At 41.6% G+C, this 19,766-nt stretch overlaps 1 protein-coding gene across 1 annotated transcript in view; it reads right to left on the reverse strand.

Annotated features, from left to right (window-relative positions):
• Nucleotides 1-19,766, reverse strand: part of UROC1 (urocanate hydratase 1) — a 42,350-nt gene that overhangs the window by 12,697 nt on the left and 9,887 nt on the right. The window contains 14 exon segments of the mRNA XM_010087244.1: nucleotides 131-229; nucleotides 1,164-1,234; nucleotides 5,875-5,996; nucleotides 6,700-6,772; nucleotides 7,023-7,120; nucleotides 8,578-8,757; nucleotides 9,571-9,633; nucleotides 10,088-10,176; nucleotides 13,695-13,838; nucleotides 14,418-14,484; nucleotides 15,491-15,552; nucleotides 16,200-16,248; nucleotides 16,250-16,323; nucleotides 18,868-18,927. Coding sequence (XP_010085546.1) covers nucleotides 131-229; nucleotides 1,164-1,234; nucleotides 5,875-5,996; nucleotides 6,700-6,772; nucleotides 7,023-7,120; nucleotides 8,578-8,757; nucleotides 9,571-9,633; nucleotides 10,088-10,176; nucleotides 13,695-13,838; nucleotides 14,418-14,484; nucleotides 15,491-15,552; nucleotides 16,200-16,248; nucleotides 16,250-16,323; nucleotides 18,868-18,927 — 1,251 coding nt within the window.

Consider the following 19,766-nt stretch of genomic DNA (forward strand, 5'->3'; position numbering starts at 1 on the left):
AGTACTTTTATGTTTGGGGCACTGCTAAGAGTTACGGTCACTGGTTGAAGTGTTCTTCTTTCCCACCTGCCACCCCAGTCTCATATATTAAACACAATTACCAGACCACATCAAGACAAAAAAGACAAACCTTAATCCTTCCTTCGAAAATCGCTCGATTAATAGCCACAGCTATAGACACACGACCCCTCTGATCAGAATATAAGATTCTAGCTTGAGAGCCAACAACCTGGAAAATAAAAATGCCAGAGTGATAATGTTCTCTGTGCAGCTGGCTTATCTTCAGGTCCCAGATAAACGGAGTCACAGGAGTGACCCCTTCCCTTCTGTAGGAGAAAGTGCAGATTACTTCTTCATCAACATCCAGCTTCCAAAAAAAAAATAATAATTTAAATCCCTCTTTGAACTGAGTTTTATCTCCGCTCACACAATCAGGGAGATGTATTTCTGTATTCAGCTGCTACTGTCCAATAAATCCCACTTTTTAAATCAACCTGATTGCTAGGCTCTAATCCCCCTATCAACAAATCCCTCTTCAACAGCTGAGCAGCAGAGGTTTGGAACTGCTGATGGTGGACTGGAAGGGAAGAGAAATACAGAAACAAAGAATGGAAAAGAACATCTGTCCTGCACAGTTATGCTCCTCTCCAGCTTCTACCCCACAGACCAGTCTGCCTTCCAGATGAGGACAGCACATACGAGCCCTACAATGTTACCGGTTAGCTTCACAGCAAGATCGTGCCCTAAAAGAAAAACAAAGGATGCTTCACCGGTATCCTGCTTCCCACCGTGCAAAAGGATGGCAGTTCTCTGGCCTCATCACCTGTTTTGAAAAGGGAACTGGGAACAGCGGGAATGAAGAGGTTGGGTCAAAGAGATGCCAAGAAGGATATTTTGAATAGTGCTCTGAAGGAAAGGGAGTTACAAATGAGGTGGATGGCAAATCATTGATGTGTTTCACTCCAGATATAAGGCTAGGTATTACTGGATTATTTGAACATTTCCAGATGAGGAAGTGGAAGGAAAGAACAGCTTCAGCTCACCTTAGAAATTAGGGTTGAGATTATCAGCGCTGTGAGTTACAGCTGGTGTTTTCATTCATGCCCATCCCTGCATTCTGGACCAGGAGCGGTCCCATGTGCTGCAGGAGGTTGTGCACTTACCAAGCTGTGCCTGCCAGCTTCCCGGATCCAGCGGATGTTGTCATGGTACTGCTGCTTCACAGATGTGCTCACTTGCAAGAGAAAGCAAGAAAGAAGTTTTGAAAATGAATGCAATATGCTCTAGATTTAATTTAATTCATCTGACAGCACTAGGAAGTCAAATTTTACCCTCAGATACAAGCACGCATATAGGAAATGTTATATACAATCCTCTGTGCAGCTGACACGGTAACTGGTACCATATATTTAGAGGGAAGAATGAGATGTCACCTAGGAGGCAGCTGGAACGATAGCTCCTATTCGGGTCTTTAGCAAACTAAACCTTGAAATATGGGTTACATGAACTGTTCATTTTTGGTCACCTGGCTTGCTGCCCACTGAATGCCCAATCCCTTTCTGAGACTGTGCTAAATTAATAGCTTTAGCAAACTCCATGACAACGGCTAATACAGTGCAGTATTGCATCAGGTAGCAAATAACTCCCTTGGGTGAGCCAGCAGAGCTTCTCAGAAGCAGGATAGGTCCCACCAGTGCTGGGATATAGATCTGTAGCACAGCAGTTGCTCTGTATGAAATGGCTCACATGAATGTGTTTATCCCAAGATAAAACTGAGGTCTCATCCTACAAACTGAGGTATGTTGCCTCACATTGCTATTGAGCACAAACTGCACAGAAAAACTTATTACGGAGGAGCTACCTTATATGTAAATCCACCCTACACCTTGGTTAGATAGATATGTTATCTAAGAAGAGAATTGTATATAATGGCTTTATATTTTCCAGCTTCTGTCATTTATGTATCTGCCATTCCATCTCAATCAGCTAAACCAAAGAGGAGTAAGATTTTTGAAGTGAAGGACAGTGAAATATGGCACGTATCAGTCCATACATGGCAACCTCAGGACAGTCCGCTGCCTCCCCCGGCATGGCACTATCTGCAGCGAGTAACAAAAGGGAGAGGGAGTGTGGAATGGGACAGCAGCATTGTCTTACTGTCTTAATTTTTGAGGCTTTTACAGTTATGCCTTTCCCTGCAGACCGAGTGTGAGCTCAGATGGGGTTACAACGGCTGAAGAAGTCACTGCCTGTAGGCTCTTTCTCTATGGGCTAAGCTACATCCCATAACCTTGTTCTGAGGGACACGGTCAGCTCCCAGGGCTCAGCTGGCACGTGAGGACATGCTCAGCCACCGTGACTTGCCCATGCATTAGAGCTTCAGGTAATAATCATTTCTGCAGATGCCAAGACAGTGTGTTCCTCGTCACTTTCCAGCTCTCACCCATTTTCAAGTCAAATGATAATGTACATATAACTTCAGAGAATCACAGAATACCGGGTTAGAAGGGACCTCAAGGATCATCTGGTCCAACCTTTCTTGGCAAAAGCACCGTCTAGACAAAACAGCCCAGCATCCTGTCCAGCTGAATCTTAAAGTGAATCTTAAATCTGAAACTTATGTTTGAAAGTCAAACTGGAGAAACTGCACATTGCTAACTTGAACTGAGAAGAGTGTTTAAGACTACTGTCTTTCCACCAGGCAATGTGTCAGCTGATAAAACTAGAAAAAGGAAAGATGAAAAGGCAAGATACTCATCTCTAATGTGGGTTAAACACATTGTTAAAGGGAAATGTAAAATACACTCATTCCTGCAGAGGCAGACCTTCCATACAGAGTTTTAATGATCCTACAAAGACCTGTCAGTGCTTTCGGGGGCTGGCTCCAAGTGATAGCTTCTAAACTCTGCAATGAGGATTAACGTGTTGCCTTGTAGCTTCATAGGGAGTGAACGATGAAACGCCGGCTAGCGCTGTAGTAGGAAGATTGTGCTGCCATTCATAAGCTTTAAGGAAACATCTTCTAGAAGATAATGGGTAGTACTGACTTGGGTTGTTATAGATATTTAATGAGAGTTTATAGGAGCTACTCTAGAAAACTGAATAGAGAATGGGTTCCTCTGTCATTTTTATAAGCTATCTCAGAGAGTGCTTACCATATTCTAAACTTCACAGCGCACAGACTTACAGAAAAGCTCTTACAGGCTGTTCATTCTATAGAACATACCCAGAAGAGAAGCCAGATGAGAATACTGGCTGCAAGGACACGTCTCAACACAGCACATCTGTCTCTCCCAGCCAGCTCCAATAAACAGTCATATTCTCTGTCCTGAACTGTGGTGTGTCCAAAGCTGGGTTTTATCAGTTATCCCTGGGGAAGTGAAGAACCCTCCCTTTTATTTAGCCTTACTTCCTGCAACTGGAAAATCTTACAGCTCTTTCTAGAGGGACCTTCAAGTTAGATTAGCTCCACGTGTGTCTCATTTTCCACACTGCTGCCCCCATTCCCCACCTCAACAGGAACACATTTGGAAGGCAGGCAAGCTACCGTGTTGCTCCTGGTGTTTCACAGGCCTTTGTACTTGTCTAGGGTTTAAAAGATACTGGAAAGCATTGTGTACTCAGAGGAACAGCGCTCATCAACGGAGATTGGCTCCCTTTGCTCTTGGCAGGTGGGTATTGCTGTTATACAGCAGCTCAGCCTTCAAACGACCACCGAGGCCATAAATCCAAGCCACACCCCAATCATCAGTGCTGCATCTCTCATCCAAAGGCTAAATTAAGCGCTCGGGTACCTTAGGAGTGGAAGCAGATAATAGAACTACATAGGACTTTTTCTGCAGTTTGTGGGGTTTAAGCACAAAAATTCAACTCCACAAAAGGAGAAGAATGGTTGACATTGGACTCAAGGCCAGGTCAAAAGTTTAGACTTGGAATGCAACAGACTTCAGCTCTGTGGGGCTTTCACTCAGCCATCATAACAGATTCTTTTACAAAATTTAAAGATAGGTCGAGATTTTAGATATATATGTATGTGAGGATATCCAGACCCTGGAATTTGGTCCACACCCAGGTCCCATATGGAGTGGACAGCAAGTGGAATTCTCAAGAACATGAATCCATGAATAGCTGTTTATTTTCTGGCCAAATTCTGTTTTCATTTCCCTTTGAAATCCTAATCCTATTGTCCTGCCAAATTCAACAGCAAATCCAATAATAGCCTTGCCCTTAAGCCTGTTTTCACCTGTTGGGATTTTTGAAATGTCATTTTTCATTTAAATTAAGAATATCATGCAAGAGTTCAATGGTTTTTGTCTATGAAAGAGACTTCTCTCCCTATCTTTACCTTACCTTCTGTATAAACACCCCCATACTATTGCACACACAGAAACTGATTCATTGCAATACAAACCATCCAAACGTCGTGCATCAATTCAGTCTTGAGAGAAGATGACTGGAGATTGCAGTACATGGCAGATAAATTAGTGCAAATTTTTGAAAATAGATCCAGCACTATAGTAGTATTTCACCCTCCCTTCAATTAAGCTGAGAGACCAGGTTTAAAACCATGGAAGTTTCAATATCTGTAGAATGGGGGCACTTCTGGGCCATTGCAATAAAAACACCTCACGCTCCAGTGCTATTTCTTTAAGATAAGTCCTAAGGAAAGCTTAAGAGAATATACAGAGCTAAGGACCTTGCAGGATCAGACCCACTCTACCAATAATTCACCTCTTGGGAGGAGGAGGAAGGTGGACACCAGCTTACATTATAGGAAGACAACAGCAGTTTTGTTTCAAATGAGAGACATCCTTTCCAGAAATACCATTCTAGAACTTCTCAATGCTAATTGTTCCAGAACAAATAGGAGAGCATTCAAAATCTTCACACTTCTACTCATATTTCAATGATGTCTTTCATGGAACAAGCAACAAAAGTTTCAATATTACCAGATAAAAAATATTATGCTCTCCTCCCCGTAAAATATGTTTTGGGCTTGTGATCCGTCCCCTTCTGCTCCCTTCCTTGATTCTGAGAAGCACAAAGCTCCACTCTCTTGAAATGGAAGAGCCGAGGACTTCAGTGCTAGGGGTCAATGACACATCTTTGAGTCTGCTGTCCAGCTACGGTAAAAGCAGACGAAGGAAGGGAAAGTTGTAGGGCCTTCCGCTGCAGCCCGGGAGATTCGGACTCATGTTTGGTGACACAAAATTAGGTTTGTCTCAGTTCCCGTTCATAAGCAGGGGATAACAATAATGCCCCCTTTCAGAGATACAAAAGAGTGAAAGACAGTAATTCCTAGATACTAGAGCAGCATGCAGAGCCATGCAGATATTCCAGATGGGTCCTACCAGTGAATAGAAACAGCGGTCAATTTATTAACAACTGGCAAAAAAGGAAGAACTCAAAATGGTCATCACAAATGAGTGACACTGGATGGAGCACCACACCCATGAAACCTGTTTTCCTGCCTCCCTAGATTCCCATGCCTCCTTCAGCTGTGAGACAGTGGCAAGGCAATTTGACTCCTTTAAAAAAAACTCATGGAGAGCTATTGATGAAAGATGCTCTTTGCCTTAAATTTTCAAGGTGACAAAGTGCAGGAAAATCTGCAAGAAATTAAAAGAAATGCTCTTAGCCAACACTGCAACAATAGCTTTGGGATCAGTAACCTCTCTAGATGGTGTTTTTAAATTTTACCTACTGGTTACACTCCTTATAGGAGTTTGGAGAACTGCAAGACTTCCTGCCCTCATGGAACAGGCAAAGTGTGCTTTTTACAGTTTAAGCCAAAAGCTGTCACACATTGTACAACTCAAATTTCCTTTTCTCTTCAAAAGCACCCCAGTGAGGGGCCGTGGGATGGTGTCTTACCTCCCTGACATATGGAGTCTTCCAGCACAGCCATGGCGATTGAGTCAGTGGTAGCCAGATCCTGTGGGTCACCTGAGGTACAAACCCAGCGGAATGGCCCAAATCCCAGGGAAAAAATGTCCCTGGGAAGAGAACATGTTTCATTAAGAGATAGTTGAAATTCTTTCCTTATTTATCCTGGCTGCTAGCAGTGCTTTTCTTTCATTAGCTGGAGACAGAAGAATTTGAAACATTTTCAATGAACTAATCTAAACAGAAGCATCAGGGACCATTAATTGAGGAATTACACAGTGCTGTTTCACGCAGCCGTCAGCTGGGGTATAAAAACACAGTCAGGCCAGAATTTTGGTAGGAATGTTAGGCAGTTCAATCAAACAAGTGCATCATCAGATGAATTGCAATTTTTCTTTTGTTTCATCAAATATACTCCCACTGCTGCCTGGTCTCTTCGTCCTTAACTCAGGCTAACTCTGAGCCCATCTACACTATCAGACAAGGGTAGGTCCTGAACAAATGCCCAAGTCTAGACTCATTCGCTGTCCACATTGTTTACACATAATTGTAAGAAACACTTCAGTTGAGTTCCAGAAGATATCTAATCTGGTTGGTGCCTTACTCTGCGTTCAAGCTCTTATTCACATGATGTAGGCAAGCTAAGCATGACTTAGAGGCAAAAGGTGTTATAAACCTCATCGCTCAAAAGATTTCATCATTTAGAGTACACTGCAAGATTTACACTAGGTGAAGTCTCTGTGGTGCTCTCCCCCTAAGCAGAGAGAATCACAAGGCACTTGAGTGCTTTATTCCACAACTCTCCCAACATACCCCATGATGTGCTGAACGTAGGAAGGATATCGAAATTCTGTTTTACTGGCTCCTTTCTTCTCCACATCAGCACCTATTAAAGGATTTTAATAGTCAGTGGCTTGATGAAGAAAAGCTACGAGATGCGAGCCAGACTGCACCTGGGTTCCCGTGAAGGCTCTACCTCAGCCACAGAAAAGGTCAGGGGTCTCAGAAGAACAAGAGAAAGAGACTACAGGGTTAGCATAACACGGTGGCCAACCCCATCCTACCGAGATATACAGCTGGGAACATGCATGCAGGATTGTCCTTGTTTCCACCTACCAACTTCAGGATCTACTCACCTGCCCTTTGAGCTTCCAAGAGAAAAGCATTGCCATAATCCCAAAAAAACATGCCCTTGTCAGCTAGTCTGTTAATAGCAGCCACATGTCTCTTCAGGCTGAAATAAAGAAGGAAACAGTTATTCTTGAGATTGATAAAATATCAAAAAGAATAATATCATGAACTCACTATGGCATGGGAGTAGGGGGTGACAGATGGAACTGAAAGACCCCAGAGAAATTCAGATATAAACCCATAAGATATCAACTGAGGTGCTTTCAGTCTCTGTAGCACCTGTTATCCCCAAATCTTGGAAGTGATTTACAGTCATAAGGGAATTCCATTAATTAGCAGAGAAGGGTCATGTCTTTCAGCAGAGAAATGCAACCAACTCTGAGCCTACACAAAACCACAAAACAGTTTAAGAAGTTCACAGAGAAAGTGAGCAGAGACAGAAAAACTGAAAGTAGCTAAACATCACTCTCCTTGGCCAAACCAGCCAATTTTCCCTTTGTTTCCAGTAATGGACCATACCATGATACCATCTCCACTTAACGTTATCTAGCTTTAATCTCAATGCATAGTTGGATATGGAGTTGTACACGCATAGGTGTAACCTTCTGGAACTCTGCAGAGGCAAATCAATGCCTAACAAACAAAATTGGATTTTTTTTAGGTCATACCTAAAAATACTCATTGTTAGAAATGAGTCCCTTCCATAAATTTACTTTTCTGTTACCTTTGTCTTAAGGTAGTATGATACAGAACTGGGAAACTGGGAAGGTCCTTGTAGGTCCCTCATCTGAAATCGAATAGATGACAAGGCCATATTCTACCTTCTACTGGAAAAAGGTTTCCAGCAAAGAATTGTTAAAGGTGAACAGAAGAAGAGTAGGAGCCATAAACTCTCAAAAGTACCAGTTGAGAGCAAAAATACAGCTTGCTGCCTCTGCTCCACAGTTCTACCTATACATAAATTATGCCAAATAGCTCCTTTTATAATGTCCGGTTCCAATTTCACTTGCAAACTTGTAAATCAGGAGTAGCCCCCTAAAATCAAGATGCTAAACAGAATTTAGTTACAGTTGCAGCAAACTGGGAGGAGTGATCGGAGGAGATTGTCCCCTCCTTATATCCTTCCCTTAAAAAAACATTTCTGGCCAGGTGGAAGCATGGTAGGCTGGATGGACTGTCTGGCTTACCCCTTGGGGCTTTATGCTATACTCAGTGAACCTAAACCCACTGGTAGACTATGTGGAATGGTACTTATTGTCCTGGATTTTTAAAACCTGATACAAGTTAGGAATTTATAGAGGTGAAATAAATCATTAGCGTTCAGACCTCTGATCTTGTGCACTAGAGGCTACTCCTGAAATGGTGGGTAAGTGATGTCTGCCAGACTCTGAGTGATAGCTGTATGAGTACGAAGTTGGGAGTTATTAGTGCCGTAGCTCTACCCCAGACCTCTACTGAAATATCAAAGAACAGAAACTTCTTACAAGAAAGACAAAGATCTGATCACTTGCAGAGCAACTAAACTTAAAGGTTAAAAACACACATCAGCAAAACTTTTACCTCTCTTGTACCAGGGTCCGGAACTTCCCTGGATTGGTGGAAAGGAGCTGCTTTGCTTCCTCAAAGCCAAGCTGTACTGGGTAGTATCCCCCACTGAATGGGTTATGACACGAAGTTTGGTCAGACCCCAGATCAGCCAGCAGCTCTCCGGTTGTGTCCAACTCATGTACCAGCCTCTCCCTGGGGAGACAATGAAGGGAGTGTTTGAACAGAAGCTGACATTTCACATTCTAGCTCCTCTTCAGGCAAACCTCTTCCATCTCAAGAGGTTGTTTATAAAGGTATGCCCTTGGTAGGCTACGTCAGGAGGTGGGAAATGATGGTGACGAAGACCTAGGTGCAGCTTTTATAGTTCATATTGACCTGTGCAAAAATGAGTCAGATACCAGTATGACATACCAGTCTTATTGGTCAGTCTCAACCCTTGGCATACGGTGTGACAGCAAGGTTTACCATTGGATAAAGCCTCAAGAGTGCCAGAATTTCTATCCATCATCTGATTATTTTTATTCTATCAATACCTCCATACTTCTGTTCTTCACTGAAGTCAAAGACATTTTCTTTCTATCCGGTTAGGAAAAGGTTAGAAGGAAAGGGAAACATTCTTTCTTCATCCAAAGAAGACTCTTAGGGATTTCTTTCCAGAAATTCAGTGTTCCATAAGAAAAGGAGAAGGTGCATAGGAAGCAACTGGGAAACAGAACACAAGGATGAAAACCCCTCTTTTGACAATACAGTTTTTCATGAGCATCTAGAGTAATGAACTCAGCACTAGGTTTAACACATCTGCAAGTTTGGGAACTAATTCCATGTTTACAAACAAGCAAGAGCATTCATATATCCATCATCTCAAAAAAACCCAAAAAACCAAAAAACAAACAAAAAAACCCCAACATCTCAAGTAGCTACCCTGTTGTTTTTCAGATCAAAAATGCACCAGCAGAAAAGCCAGAGGAAGAAGGTGTCTGCTAGTGGAGAATAAATACTACTTACCATAGATCTACCACATTCCCATGGTAACCCAAACTAAGGGCAATTTTATTCTTTCTTGCCTCTCTAGAATAGATTAAAAAGATTGGTTGAAGAAAATGCACCTCATGTAATTCCATCTTGCATTGTACAAATCACATACAGAGTCAAACCCAGTAAAAAAAGCGTATCTGTGGTTCCCAGCACTCATCTAGACAACAGATCTTTCATCCTCTGTAATTATTAATCACTGATTCCAGAAAGCTTGAGTGAAGCTTCAAGTGTAACATAATTTGTAATTGCTCTATGCATATTCATGAAACTGCATGAAGACACATTTAACATATAGACATGATACGAAGCATTGGTAGTCACTAATGATGAGTGCTGCTCTTTGGAAGGATGGGTTCACATTCAAAAGTAGACCAGGAATAAGCAGAGGTGTCCCCCCATCCCTTCTATGTGCACACTAAAATGGCACAGTGCAGAAAGATGTAAAGTGAGGATTTGAATTCTCACCGAATTATGTTACAGGTCATACCTAAGGCGAGCAATGCAATGGTCCAGGTTGTCAGAGATTTCCATCAACCATCCCTGCTTGTGACGTTTGAGAAGTGCTGCTTCATCAACCTAAGAGAAATAGCAGAGACCTTAAAACTCCTGTTTCCCCTATCCACTCACTTTACAAGAAAGAAAAAAAGACTTTTTGATACATCACTTCCCAAAATATTTTACAAACCAAAAATTAACATTAAAATTGTACAAGAGGTAACATTCTCCCACCAATTTTAATTATTCTTGTTTCTTTTCATGATTATATTTTAAAAAATGAAAGCCAAAACATTTCCAATTTATTTTTCAAATCTGGCTATTTTCTGTGAAAATAAAATTTCTATTTAATTAAGGAAATATTTTCTTTGATCAGCTCAGAGACAGACATTTCTGATAGATTGCCCAGGACAAAGCAGTGGTTTGCTGAATAAAACTGACCCTCACTTTTGTGCTTTGACTGCTGGTTGAAAATCTCAACCAAATATGGAAAAAAAGACGAAAGCATTTTCTTATCCCAGCTGGCTAATGCTTCTGAAAAACAGAATGGACCAAAACAAAACTATGTTTTTAATTCCCTCTTGTTTGCACTTTGAGGCTCCAAACAAGCCCAGTCCCAAGTCTGTACTCTCTTCTGGGCTCAGCTTCTGTGTCAGCACGTGTGTGTATAACAGAGAGCTGGATAAAAATACAGATGGACAGACAAACCATGAAGGCTTGGGCACAGATTCTATATTAATGATTCAATCTATAAACGTGCACATCATTAATACTTTTATAGTGAGCTGTCAGTGGGATAATGGAAGTGGCAAAATTAATTCAAGCCAATTTTCTGTGGCAGGAATGGATTTAAACACCCCCAGTGCTGTGTGTGCATAAGAACACATAACCTGGGTATATCTTCTGGTATTTCATTAAAGCATTTTTACTTCTCTCTAATCCCCCCATCATTTCCATTCCATTATTTCTCATTAACAAGGTATTTATATGTAAATTAAATAGGTTCTGTATTCAGGAGTCGCTTGAACACCAGGAAACCTTTTCTTTCCTAATTATTCTTAGCATGAGAAACCTTCCATCATTTCCCACATCAGTAATAAAGACTATCCATCAAAAGCCCCAGATTATGATAATATCAGTGTCATTGACAACGGAATTATTCAATAAAGTCAGGTGCTGGGGGGGACTGCTGCTTTGGGAGTTATTTAAATCAGCACAGGAGGGAAGATATTAAATGGTCTGTATGAATTACAGGAATTGGGTTCACGTAAAGCTCAGCATAACACAGATCAGATCTATTTAAATCTGTTACCACATCCTACATATTTTACTCCAGCCCTCTCTGACAGTCTTTGTCATTCAGAGGCTTGCTAGCACACTCAAGAAAACCAGCTTCCTTTGAACCACACTTTCAAAAACACGCTCGTTTTTTGATCGGCATCCAGTGTTACCCTGGAGAGCTTAGTGCAGCTCCGAGGAGATAGTCTGGCCCTCCACACAATTATTTCATAAAATTACAATCTGCTTTGTCTCAAACAGAAGAGGTGAAAGACTTGCACCATTAATCCCTTCTGTCTGAGCTTCAGAAGCCCTGGCTGACAACATGACATCTCTTGCACAATTCATCAATGTCATTTGCATAAATAGTTCCTTAAATAAATAATATGTACATATATATAGCTATCCACATGTGCTCCTGAGGCTCATTTCCGACAAGGATCATCTCACAGGAGATAAAAACCAGGCGATATTCAGTCTCCTGAACAAAATCATCTGCAGCCGTAGAGATGAAAAGTACAAAGGACTGCTGTGAATAGCATTCCCTGGAATCTTTCCTTTGTATTCTAGCATTTGAAAGATCATGATGACAGAGTAGAAGTCTGACTAAAGATAACTTGCTCATTAATAATTTATTTAATAATAAATTGAATACATTTATTTCATCTGCAGGGAGTAGCTGGTGAGATATCAAATAAGTGCAAAACTCATGTGCTAATAAAATACTTTGGCAGCATCACTGTAAAGCAGCTGAAACCCTGACCTTCCGTGACTAAGTCCTGAGCTAGCCACAGCAGGTCAGATTTACTGCAATGCCACGTGGGCAGTCTGACCCATTATGTGTTCAAGTTGAATTACAATTACCATTGGTCAGATTGTAATATTCTTACCCTTTCCACTGCAGCAAGCGACATGCCCGCAGCAGAGGTCTGACAGCTAATTCTATAAATGACTTTGGCTGAGAAGGCTAAACTCCCACTCCAGTCAGCTCCGACTGGAGTTCAGTTCTCAAAAATCTCACTTTGGAGCAGTAACAAGAGCTCAGCACCTGCAGCTAGTCAGAAGAGCTCAATGCGTTTTGGTCAGTCCTGTATCTGCTCCACCAAGAATGTTTCCCCAGTGTATTGAGTTCAAAGGTAGTAAGGAGGGAAGCAATGCATGGAAATGTTTACTGTTTCTCACTAGCCAATATCATTAAAGATATTAATTTTCATAGAATTGCAGAACAACATTTTCTGTTAAAAATTGTTGTGGCATTTCTGTAGTCCATCCTTCCATCGATTTGTTAGAGCACACCCCTAGGATAAGCAGAATAGCTGAAAAATGCAGGTATTAGGAGAAGCTAATGTTACTTTTTTATATGAAAGCGTATTTCACTCAAAACTTTCAAGCGTATATACTTACAGAAATTACAGTGTTGGTGTTCTGCATTATGTACAATATTCAAGGATATCTGTGGATCCCATCATAGACTGTTCTGATTGCTTGGACATCAGCAGTCTTTGAATCACAGATCATTAGATTCTCTTTGTTTATGGAAGGAAATAGCTGGGCTATTTTAACATATTTGGAACAGACAAACCTTACAGCAGGATGAAAGACTCTCTACAAAGAATATATGCTGTGGTTGAGCTTCAGGGAACAGGGAAAATGGTACTACAGAACTTCTTCCCCATCAGCATTTTCCCTGAGCAGAACTCACTGTCATTGTGTACACACCGGGATCCTCCTAAGTGCTTGCAATTAGCCTCACCATCTTCATACTGAAGCCAACTTTAAAATTCCCAGTTTTACAGAAATCCCGTTGAGTTCAAAGAATCACAACACCAAGCAATTCCACTAGTCCCAACCTTGTTGAGTGAATCATACCAACATTTTTAACAGGTGCTTTTCATTGCACCCGATATGGTGCCAGAGGCATTAATCCCAATGTAACTAACACCTCTTTAACACAGACTTTTTTCCATAAGAGAGTGCAGTTCCCGTGGGAATTGCCTGGGGAAGGTAGACCCCTTCACACATGAAATGAGGGTAGCTCAAGCACTGAGGACGGCTCATCTGACAGCATCATTCTGCACTATTTGTGAAGCAATCATGTTACAGTCCACGTCCTTACAGTCTGATCCAGTGAGTGAACAGAGAGTGGAAGAGCAGCAAAAAGCGCTCAGCAATGAAAAGGACAGAGAGATCTTAGAAAAGAGTATCTTTTCTTGAGTTTTTCTTGTTAGGTTTACTTGAGGAACATGTCAGATCAGGAGAATGAGGGTTCTGACTCAGCACATGAAGGAGAGAAGACAGAATGAAAGCAGCCTTGCTCTCACCTCTGCAATGATCCCCACATACCCAGCGATGACTGCAGCCTTTGCCTGAGCCCCGCTCATCCCTCCGAGACCAGAAGTAACAAACACCTTTCCGGACAGGTCTTCTGCCTTCAAGTAGCGACGGCCTGCATTTAGCACTGTGAGCTGCACACAACACAATAGAGCAATTATCAGGAGCACGTTTTCCTAGAGTCCCTGAAATTTAAAGTCCTTCTGTCCCTTTTGCACATAGGGTTTGAAACTCAGGGGTCATTGGGACCATGAAACTTTTAAGAAGGAAATACATTACAAAGTGATGTTATGAAACCGTCGGTCCTGATTATATTTATTCCTCTCACCATGAAATAGAATAATCAGTGGTTCCCAACATGCTGCTCTTGGGGTATAGAGACTTATTCAGGATGGCTGCAAAAGACAGCTAAGGAAAAGAGCTAAGAAATGGTAAGAAAATGTTTTTGGTCAATTCACACTTCAGTTGTTATAGCTAGATATGAGATTAGATGGAGACCTTCATTGCAGATGCCTTCAGGTCTGTGTTCTGGATAAGATGCCATGGACTGAGAGGAAGGACACTAATTTTTTAAGGAGCAGGCAAGGAGAATTTCTTTGGTAGCCAGAACATCCTCTCACAGCAATCCAATCCACTCCAGTCACCAGCCACTGTGGGAGATGATACCTTCCTCCAAAATATAGCAGCAAATAGACCCTTCCCGAGATCCTTACCACGGTCCCATGCACGATTCCCTGAGGCCCAATGTAGCAGTAGCTCCCTGCAGTCATCTGACCGTACCTAACAATAGGAATGAACACAGTGATACCACATGTTACTCAGGCTGGAATGAATTCTGTACATGTCCACATATGTTTCTGATACAACAACAAAAAAAAAAAAAATCTGTGCTTCGATTTGTTGTTAAAGATCTGCTATTATCAAGTTCACAGCTTAATTGAGTTTCTTCATTAGCAATGCACCAACATGTTTTCAGAGGTGCATTTAACACCTTAAATTGAGTTCAAAAATGTATGGATCAAAAAACTGAGTGTAATCTTGTCTTAGCATTTAGCATAGTAATTAGGACACAAGGATGCTCCTGTTCACCTTGTTGGCATCTTTATGCCATTGGTTTTCAGCGGCACTTGCACTTCTAAGTCACATCATCGCTTTTGAAGTTGTTAGCCCAAAATGGTTGTCCGTATTCCTATGAAATTCCCAAGAAAGTGGCAATGGATATTCTCTGTTCATGCCCTTTCATTTCCTCCAGCTTCCTGATCTGTATACACCCAGCTCTCTGGTGGTTTTGATTTATTCTCTCCATGGTGCACACCAGAATAATATTCCCATGCTCATCAACTAGATCAACAGTAAAAAAGCAGGTAAATAACCATTAAAAATAAACCCGATAACTTCCTACTTCAAAGCTTTCTCTTAGTGTGAAGGAATGTTTCACAACTTGTGTTTTCTGTAGACTGCAAAACAGCCACTGCAAAGTGGAATGAGCCAGCGCTATAAATAGGTTATGATTAAGGCTTCAGGCTGTAATTCAGCCAAATACCACACATAAACCTAATACTAATTCCCAGCAGACCTCAATTACATCCTTATATATGTGGCTGAACATAACTCATACTCGTGAGTAATTCCACTGAAGTGTGCATTAATGCTTTGCAGCATCAGGACTTCATGCAGCACAGTTGAAATCCATCTGCATTAGAAATTTTAACCAGCCACTGCTTGATGTCTGAATCACATTTTAGTTAAAGATTTGATATATTTGAATAGTGAGGTGTCTTCTTACATTGTTACTCCCAAAGCAAACATCTTCTCATATTCATCTCTGGTGGAATATTTGGGAATAACCTAAGAAAACAATCAAAAGAAAACTCACATAAGCAAATTAGAGTTTTAAGCAGAACTTCTAAGAGCTTTCTCTATGTTCACACACAGGAAAACAGTGAAAAACCAGAGGAGTAATTCAGGTGTTTTATTCCATGCATTCTACTATTAGAAAAAAAGATGCCTGGTCTTTCTGGCAGTGTGACTGTCATGCAATTTTTAAGGAAAGCAGTTCTGTAGCCACAAAACTAGCCTGCAGGGAGATAGATACTGAATGGCTCCAAAGACTGTCAATGAAGCAGGATGTTTGCCTTCCAGGCAAAGCAGTCCAGATATCTGAGCATCTGATCAATAATAATCTGTTTGCCTATTGAGAGCTTTTAAATCTTCCAAATGGAGCCTAGCTGGACTGTTTTGGTTGAGAACATGTACAGCTCAGGCTCAGTCAGAACAGAAGTTGTCTAATAAGGAGAGGGCTGCTCCTTCCATCACTGCAGATCAGTATGCTTGATGTGAGAGTGACTGTACTGGAATAAATGCTGCAGAATTTGGACCTCAGATTCTCCCACGTGCTGCTGTAAGTTCAGGTAGTATAAATATTTTAATTCAGCAAATACTTGAAAACTAAACCGAAGAGGAGAAAAAAGAGAAAACAAGGTGCCAACACCTACCATGCCATTAGTAATGATCAATCGAGGAGCATACTGGTGGCTGGGAAAACAGAGGATGCCCACTGTACATGACCAGTGTTTGCTCTTCAGTCATCTCTGACAAATAGTGCATTACCAACCAGAACTGAAAGGAAAAACAAGGCAAGTGAGGGAACCTGTTTGCATCTTACATTCATGTTTCTTTGTGAAGCTGCTAAACTTTGAGTATGAAGGCAGCTCTAGAGATAATGAAGTATATTCACATGTGGAATAACAGGCAGAGCTCTCAACACATTCTTGTTTTTAATAAAGTCCATTGAGAGATATCACTCAACAGGAAACATAAATCACCAACTAGCAAAAGTCTGAATAAGTTCCAGAATAATTTCTCCAGTACAAACCCCAGAAATCCTTCATTTTTAAAGCCCTTCTAATTTTGTCTTGATGTTAACCATTTGGATCTGGCACTTTTCTGGCAATCTTTCCAAAGACAAACTGCAAAATTTTCCCTATAAAAGCGATTAAAATACCCATCCATATTGTTGATCCTAAACTGAAATGGATAATTCAGCATCTTCTGGTGCTTGTCATCTCTTCAGCAAATGGATATTACAATGTGCACTTAAAAAATGAAATCATTTTTCTTCTCAAAGAAAAAAATTCACCTTTCCTTACAGACAGTGAAGCAAGTCCTTGAGGCATGCAGGAGCACACAAACTTTGTCTGCATAATTCAATAGCTACTCTTGATGTATGCCAAAAAGTAGGCTTTGACCATCTAAGCTGCCTATAGACTTGACTCACATCCAACATTGTCTATCACAAAGCCTATTACATTCCACGGGACTTCAGTATGTGACCTGAGAGGAGCTTTCCCATGCAGTGCTGGAATTCAACAACAGTCTGAAACTAGAGTTTCTGTAGGGACACAGGAGAACTGCTGATCAATGAGACAGCAGAATCAGTGACAAATAGACAAAACCAGTTGTCATGGGCACTTCACCTCTGTGGCTATGTCTTTGACCCAAATTCAAAGTGGTACAGATTTGAAGCCAGTCCCTTCTAACCCAGCCCGTTTCCCAAACTGCAAGTTAAGTTGAGCAGGAAAGAGTTCCTGGAGTTACTGTCTGGCTTTTTACATTTTGGGTTTGTTTCATGAAAAATGATGAATAATCAAACTCCAGTCCTAGGACAGAACAGGTAACTAGCTGAACTCTCTACACTTTAGCAGGCTGGGGAAAACACTGTAATAAAACTAGAAGCTGAAAGATGTTAGATCTTTTTGCATTGAGAGGCACATCTAGTATGGAGGAAGCAAAACCCTTTATCAGCTTAAAGAACATTTGTTTTCTGCAGGCTTGTAAACTTAGCTCTGGACACTTTTCTTTCTTTTAAAATTATTCAGAAGAAAGCACAGGTCTGCATGGATGATATAAACCAAACTGAACCTTTTCACTAGGAATTTTGCAGCAATAGAATTCCAAAAAAGCAAGCTGTTTTCAAGCCACAAACAGAACAAGATGTTCTGTCATAAGTGAATCATTCATGTGATTGCTACTCTAAGTAAGCAAAAACAAAAAGGTTTTGTTTGTTCTGCTGTGAAACAACTGCAGGTCATGGCTCTGGCTTGGATGAGAACAAGAGAAAAGAGAATATTTCTGACTTTGGCAGTGCTTCTACTTCACCTTGCAGCCCAGCATCTGCCCTAGGGATGTCAGTCCAGTAAAGGCTGCCATATAAACTGCTGGCCCTGCTCACATAAGAGCACATGCATCATGTTGAGCTTCTCATCAACCAACACCCCCAAGTCCTTCTCCTCAGGGCTACTCTCAGTCCATTCTTGGCCCAGCCCGCATTTGTGCTTGGGATTGCCGTGACCCATTTGCAGGACCTTGCACTTGGCCTTGTTGAACTCCATGAGGTTGGCGTGGGCCCACCTCTCCAGCCTGTCCAGGTCCCTCTGGATGGATCCCTTCCCTCCACTGTGTTGATTGCAGCACACAGCTTGGTGTCATTGGCAAACTTCTTGAGGGTGCACTCCATCCTGCTGTCCGTGTCTCCAAACAGCACCAGTCCAATACCAACCTCTGCAGAACACCACTTGTCTCCAGTCTCCATTTGGACATGGAGCCGTTGACCACAACTCTTTGAGCCAATCCATCCAACCATCCAGCCAGTTCCTTACCCACTGAGTGGCCCATCTGCCAAATCCGTGTCTCTCCAATTTAGAGACAAGAATGTCATGTGGGACGGTGTCAAATGCTTTGCCCAAGTCCATGCACATGACATCAGAAAAATGTTGCAAACATACCAGACACAAGCAAGCAAAAGATACACTTTGTTTTCAAGAATTCACCTTGACTCTAAAATTATCTGTGCAAAATACACAAGCACGTACAAATGCATCAAAGAAAAGCAAAGAACTGGTCTTTACACCATCACACACAGCTTGGTAGGTTTATGGTATTATGTTTAGTATTTCTTTTGGGCTGTCTGTGCTCTCCTTACTAAATAAAGCTCTCCCCATCTATGCAGTTCAGAACTGAGCATTCCTCTATCCAGACAGGATGTTTTAGAGTATTTTGAGACAACGACTGCCAAGAATTATCACAAACTGCCTAAGCAGAATGTGCGTGGGGGCGGGTAAAACTGGCTTTGTGAAACGAGTTGCAAAAGCAGCAATGTCCTACCTGCGCCCAGTTGCTGAAGACCTGCCCGTTTCCTCCGTAAGTGACAAGCTCCTGAGGAAACTGAAAAAGACCATTTAACAATAAGGCAAGCACTTTTCTGAAACACTTCACTGTATCTCCAAGCTATTTTTTTAATCTCAGTAATAGATCTTTTCTCTAGCTTATTGCATCAACACTCCCTAGAATCTTGAAATCAGAAAATATCATCACAAAAGTGGTAATTTAAGGAAAAAAAATATATTTTGAAATTAGCTGTTTGTTATTGTTACAATTGTATTTTGGATGCAGAATGCTACAAAGTGATTCTTGCAGTTTCTGTAGCAGACAGACATCCCAGTAAACTCCCTTGAACAGGGACTGAGTGAGCTTACAGTTTGGTTGCTACTGGCATTTACAGCTGGAAAAGTCCACGACCAACAGGACATAGCCTCTCCCCTGCCATTGGCAAAAAGATGCATTACACTGGGTAGTGCTTGTAAGGATGGGCTTTGGTCCTCTAATCATCTAGTAAATCTGTCCTTGAGGGACGAGCTTTCAAAGATACAGGAAGCATCAGCGCTAATTTCTCAACAGATGTTGTAGAACCAGTGTACTAAGAGCTGAGCTCTACCCATCTCAGAGACCACCTCCTGTACATAGCGGGAGCTGGAGCGAACCTTACTGGTGTTGTAGGAGGCTTCAGAGGTCTCAGTTAGGACCAGGACCCATTGTGCAGGATTAATTGCATGCAGCAGGAAACGGAAGGACTTTATACAAAGGAGCCCAAACGCCAGGAATCAAAACGTAACCACAAGTATAGAATCACCTTTAGTCCCTTGCAAGCTTAGCCCCACAGAAATGGGCATTCGGGCACATCCCTGCGTAAGGAGGCTGCCTGGGCTCTGCTGGAATTGTCCTGC

This window comes from Pterocles gutturalis, unplaced genomic scaffold (genome assembly GCF_000699245.1).
Source record: "Pterocles gutturalis isolate BGI_N339 unplaced genomic scaffold, ASM69924v1 scaffold1156, whole genome shotgun sequence".
Taxonomy (NCBI): domain Eukaryota; kingdom Metazoa; phylum Chordata; class Aves; order Pterocliformes; family Pteroclidae; genus Pterocles; species Pterocles gutturalis.